Here is a 6,000-nt window from a genome sequence, read left to right as displayed (position 1 = left end):
TCTTCTCTCGATTGTTCTATAAATGTCTTGGATTCTCTTCAAAGTAAACTCATTCTCGAGCGTTTGTTTGGTTTAGTGTTTCTTGATTTGAGAAAATGTCTTCTTGTGAAGAAAAGAGTGTTTGCGATGATGTCGACAAATCTGGAGAGGGTTCTGAAGGGTAAGATCTGGGTTTGATTAATCAACAATAGAGTATGTTTTTCCATTATTTTTTTTTGAAATTTTGGAAAAAAAATTCTAATTTTTCTGGTTCGGTTGCAGATGTAAGACATACGCAGACTTCAGTTTGGAAGGAAAGAAGGTGAACACAGCTGAGACTGTTATAGCTGGGGTTGTTGCACCTGAGAAAGAGTAGGGTTTCATCTTAAATATTTTTATCTTTCTAAATTCTTTAGTAATGAAATTTATTAAAATTTTGGTTTTAATGGCAGAGATGTAGAGGGATTGGAGATGAGGGCAGGAGCAGAGAATGAACATTGCAATTGCAACCCTTGCACGTGTTACCCTTGCAAATGTTGAGAGAGATATATTATACGAAATAATGTAGAATCTGGTTCTGTGGGGTTTGTTGGGTTTAAATATGTTTTCTGAAGTTTGGGTGAAGGTTTTATAAATAAAGTGGCCGTGGCATCCATGGCTACTTAGCAGAAGTAGTGTATTTACTCTCTTATACTGTTAAAATTAAGTAAAAGACTGTTTAGTAGTTAATAAGTGTGGTTCTCTGTTACCCTTGCAAGTGTTGAGAGAGACATATTATATGAAATAATGTGGAATATGGTTGTGTGGGGTTTTTTGGGTTAAAATATGTTGTTTGGAGTTTGGGTGAAGGCTTTATAAATAAAGTGGCCATGGCATCCATGGCTACTTAGGAGAAGTGGTGTATCTACTCTCTTATATTGTTAAAATTAAGTAAGAGACTGTTTAGTAGTTAATAAGTGTGGTTCTCTTGTCTATGACTCTTGTTAAAAGTTGGTTTGATCTCTCTTGAATGTTTTATTTAAGAGACTCTTATGTGTAATGTGAAAATTGATGATCAACAAGTGCACCATGGAGAATGATTGATGACCAAAATATGTTGATTATCTAAAAATTAATTAATAAGTCAACTATTAATTGATAAATATCTAATCTGGGGAAGTGTATAGTATGCCTTAATAGGTGTCTGGTTTTAATTTTATTTTTTTTGGTCTGGGATATTCTGAATGGTAATAAAATTTTGGATGATTTTGAGATGATATTTGTTCTGTTCTAGTCGTTGGGGAATGATAATCACTCCTTCCAGTTGTTCTGTTCTAGTCGTTGGGGAGACTGATATTTGTTGAATCACTCCTAGTCCGTGGGGGAGAGAGAAAAAGAGGTTAGAGTCTTGGAAGAGATATACGCTCTTGGTAAGAAAAGTATAGGGTATTGGTCAAGAGGTTGAAGATGAATAAGGTACTTTAGTCATTTTGTCAAGTCAGATTTTTTAATATATATATTCCACCTTCAAAGCTTTAGAACAAGATAGGGTTTTCTTTTTCTTTTTTTCTTTTTTTTTTTTTTTTTTGGTTTGGGTGGGGTTTTCTTTTTCTTTTCTTTTTTTTTTTCATTTTTTTTGGGTGGGGAGATTGATTGATTGATTGGAGTGTTGGAGATATGTGTTGAAGATGAATAAGGTAGTTTAGTCATTTTGTATTATATACATTGGTATAACTAATAATTTCACCACAACCAAAATTAAAAAAGAAAAAGAAAAATAGAGAAGATATCTCATAATTTTAATAAGTTTTTAATTTTGTTTCATTGGTAAATTGGAGTTGAACAAAAGTTTATATTATCAACATTCTTAGGCTTCACCGTTGAAGTTGCATTTGTACCAAGCTATGCATATCAGATTGTCTTTAATGAGAAGAGTAACTTGGACTTGAGTGGATTATGATTCCAAATATATGACTTTGGAGAAAGGTAGAAATATGACTATAAAATGGTAGTCATGAGGCTTAATTAGGATTTGACGTTCGAGAGTGGAGGAAAATATACACTCAATATAAGTGGTACTTCCAAATTTCGATTACGTTGTTGATATCTCTCTGTTAAAGTGGGTACGTAAGGAAATTTTGCAACAAAATGTTCTTTTAAAGTATCTAAAATAATGAGAAGAAGCCAAAGAGCATTTGGATGGCTTAAGAAGAATAAAGAAGAAAAATAAGAACGTGATGCAACGCACAGATTTTCATATGGTTCCCTCAAGATTGATGTCCACGGATCGCATCGATTCCTTTAAAAAGAGAAAATTCTCAATTACAGATTACTCTTTTTCTGAAAATAGAAAAAAAATATACACACATATATATATATATATATATATATATATATATATATATATATATATATACTCCCAAAAAATAACCTAAATAAGGTTTTACATAAGACCCATGTTGGAGTAACATTGAAATGTACATCATGGGGGATATTTCTGACGTGGAAGTGTGTCAAAATTATAGATGCTGTTATCGAGATGTAATTCATATCTTGATGAAAAGCATCTATGGTTCTGACACACATCCACGTTAGAAATGCCCCCCACGATGTACATTTTAATGTTACTTCAAAATTATCCTTTACATAATATCGGTGAAATTACGAAAAATACTTTAGTGAGCACTATGTTTAATAATAAACAGTACTCACTACTCCTTGTTGATTTGAACCATCAGATCCACAAACCATAACAAGAATTCTAGCTAATGTGCCCACAACATCGTGTTCGTTGACAACAATACAACCACCTCCAAAAGAATGAATAACTATACATATAAAAAGTTGCAACTTTACCTCTTTTTGTCCTTAAATGGTGCTTATCCATCTCTGTCTAAAATGAATCAAAATGGGCAATCTTCGTGTCAAATAAACCAAGTTTTTTTTGGAGGCGAGTCAAAAAGGGTCCTCCTTTGAGCTAATAACCAGAAAATCAAGCTTTGAAGATTAAGGTGGAGTTGGAAAATGCATTTGGAAAGCACTTTTGGAGTTTCCAAGTATTTATTTTGCAACAAACTTGACAAAGCAAAAGCAGAAAATGGGAACAAGTGAGAAGCCGTCCAAACCAACTATTGTAGAAGAATTTGACATGTATAATTTGGATAATTATAAGAGTGCAATAAGACTAACTATGCTTTATGGAGATGATGTTGGCCAGTCAAGAAACATCATGTTAATAGAGCATGACTTGACATAGATGAGGAGAATGTTCAGATGGATGAGTGAAAAAGTAGGAAAAATAAAATAGAAATGAACACATTTAAGAAATTTTAGGAGCAGATCCAATACGTTAAATTTAATAGAAAGTCAGCTGAGATGGTTGTGCAAGTTCAACAAAGGTGAAGTTTAATACCAATTAGAAGAAATTTAAAATTTTAAAGTCGTAAACGAGTGGTAGTAAGACCCAAAAGAACTTAGATAGAGATGGTAAAAGCAAAGGACTCCCCGGCCCATTTTTTGGTGTACCCATCTCTCTAGGCCATGCTTATCGTAAAGAATGTAAAGGTATAAAATTAATTTCTACTCAGAAATTTATTTTTTTTCATTTTTTATTTTTATTTTTGGTGCCATTCTTGAGCTTTTTGTTAAATGGGTCCCAAGAATAATTTTATGAAAAATCATAAAACCATCCCAAAACACTTGTACTTGTTAAGTCATGTTTTGTTTTGTTGAAGGATATTTAATTAAGTCCCGAATGTGTTCTTTGGTGGTCAATAAACGTTCTGTTTAGACAAAATTGGAAATAATTTGATTTTATCCATGTGCTTTCCTGTTAGAATTCAAATTTGTAGCCGTTGGAAACCAATTTATGCATGTTCAGGAGAGTGTTTGAAACATCATCTCTCATTTTTCTTTCTGTGGTTGAAGAAGAAGACATCTATAGGGCAAGCAAGCCATTAGCCATCCAACATCTTTGACTTTGTTGAGAAGCATTGGTCCCACTCCTTTAATGTAGGCTTAAGTAAGCCCAAATAGCCCATTACATCATTCCCCAGCCTCAAGCTTTAATGTGTGTTACGGCCCAGTTGTAACTTGTGGGTCTAATGCCCAATTCTGTCCCTCCTTATTTTGTGAGAGATCGAAGTAAATATGCCCAAAATCTATCTTTTGTGATAAGTACCTCTCCATGGACTTTCATTGAAGGAGTTCATCTTCTTTCTTTATCTTTATTAAATCTACTTCATTGTGATTCCTAGAGGCTTAATCTCAAGCCACGAAGCCCATTGGATCAACATGAACCTTCACTTTTTGTTGAGATTCAATAGAGGTCATTGCCAATGATCGAATCGACATTCGGCTCATTTATTGATCCATTGTAGACCATTTTGTTATTTAATCACTTTCAGATTAAAAATCCATTAGGTTTCGATCTAGCCTAAACCGACAATTAACCTAATTGAGACCCATCTGAGTTGAGCTTATCGCTGCTCCTCTACTCTCTCTCTCTCTCAAGAACCAAGATAAACTCATTTTTTTAGACTCATCAATAAACAAATACCAATCTCTAACAAGCTGGCAAACAATTTTGATCATGCATCAATAATTTAATCACTAAAACAAGGGTTGCCACATTGAATGTAATTAATCGCCAGTACCTTATTCAAATGACTGATTGTAAGAAAATATTAGAGTATTAATTATGTAGTAGTTTATTAAGGTGTGTCGAAATACATCGAATCATTTAATGTTGTAGTTAGGGTGGTTCCATAACTACATGCATATGTGTTATCAGATACACATAAATCTCAAGTGTTGGATCTTGTATCTAAATGTTTCCAATCATGTGTTTTTTCATGAGTCATTCTTCATGAGTCAACAGATTCCAACATTTTTCTATTTATCAAGAATTTAACGGGAGATAAAAGAAAATATTCGGGAAATTCAGTCTATCTTAAATATTTACAGTGTTCAACGTGTAACGTTAATTTACTTCAAAACCAATAAATCCTTATTTCCTTCTAGAAAATTCAATTTTAAACTTTATAAACATTTCTTTGGATTCAAACATCTTTTCCTTTTTTATCTCTGTCAATTTTTAATTTCTGGATTTGAAATTCGAGTTTATCTTCTTAGAAACAATATTACACTCAAAACATATTTTAATTAGTTCATCAACATTCACCTAAAAGTCTATCTGATAGAAAGAATAACTGTTGAAGTGTAGCCCACTGCATGCCATGATTTAATTTATTATACAAGTCATCAAAATGATGCCAATTCTTCAAATATGTGCGACTTACGAAGATAATAAAAGCAAATGCTCATTGTGGTGGACAGAGAGATTAATGATGGACACTTGTGTCATTAAAATAATTTACATTGTGACACAAAGAACCTGTAACAAAGTTGAAAGAGTTTAGACTTTAAGGAAGAAAATATAAATAATAAGTTGGTTTGGGCCTACCAGCACAAGACTAAATTAACAATAATGCTAAAGTGACCTCAAGATTGGACCTCACATCGCACACCCTACCACAAAAGCATATGGAAATCATAGATGCTTTCCTCGAGATACAAGTGAAAATGCATCTATGGTTTCTATCCACTTACATATCAAGAAGTGTGATATGAAATCCAATTTTGAGGTCACACCAGCACGACTCCTAAATTAAATATTGTTGTCCTTTGTATTATTATCAATAGCAAATGAGTTATGCTGAGTAACATTGAAATGTATATCGATTCTCACATTGCTGATGTGGAGGTGCTCACATAACCATAATCATAACCATAGATGCTTTTCACTTGTATCCCGATGAAAAGTATCTATGGTTTCGTACATAGATCCACGTCAGTGATGTGAGAATTAATGTACATTTTAATGTTACTTTAGCATTTTCCATAGCAAACTAATGAGTTATACATTAAATATTTGTAGCATTGAATGGTATTTGATTGATTCTTAATAATACCCAATGATTTTGTTTACAAAAATGAAACCCATTTCATTTTACCCAAACAAAATTGTAATTTTATCCAATT

The 6,000-nt window shown here is 32.7% G+C and overlaps 1 protein-coding gene across 1 annotated transcript; it reads left to right on the top strand.

Annotated features, from left to right (window-relative positions):
- LOC147395247 (metallothionein-like protein 2) lies at positions 1-711 on the top strand. The gene is made up of 3 exons (XM_086452485.1): positions 1-160; positions 262-351; positions 432-711. Exons 1-3 carry the CDS (start codon positions 96-98, stop codon positions 517-519), a joined length of 243 nt encoding a protein of 80 aa, XP_086308611.1. The 5' UTR covers positions 1-95; the 3' UTR covers positions 520-711.
- The last annotated feature ends 5,289 nt before the right edge of the window (positions 712-6,000 follow it).

The sequence above is a fragment of the Akebia trifoliata genome, chromosome 8 (genome assembly GCF_017979445.1).
Source record: "Akebia trifoliata isolate Shusen 1 chromosome 8, ASM1797944v1, whole genome shotgun sequence".
NCBI classification, from domain to species: Eukaryota; Viridiplantae; Streptophyta; class Magnoliopsida; order Ranunculales; family Lardizabalaceae; genus Akebia; species Akebia trifoliata.
This window is presented reverse-complemented; position numbering and strand designations above follow the sequence as displayed.

Excerpts from the sequence above, each read along its gene's own strand:
- LOC147395247 (XM_086452485.1), top strand. The coding sequence starts at position 96 with ATGTCTTCTTGTGAAGAAAAGAGTGTTTGCGATGATGTCGACAAATCT. Across the intron at positions 161-261 it reads TCTGGAGAGGGTTCTGAAGG|ATGTAAGACATACGCAGACT; the intron begins GTAAGATCTGGG and ends GTTCGGTTGCAG. Across the intron at positions 352-431 it reads GTTGTTGCACCTGAGAAAGA|AGATGTAGAGGGATTGGAGA; the intron begins GTAGGGTTTCAT and ends TTTTAATGGCAG.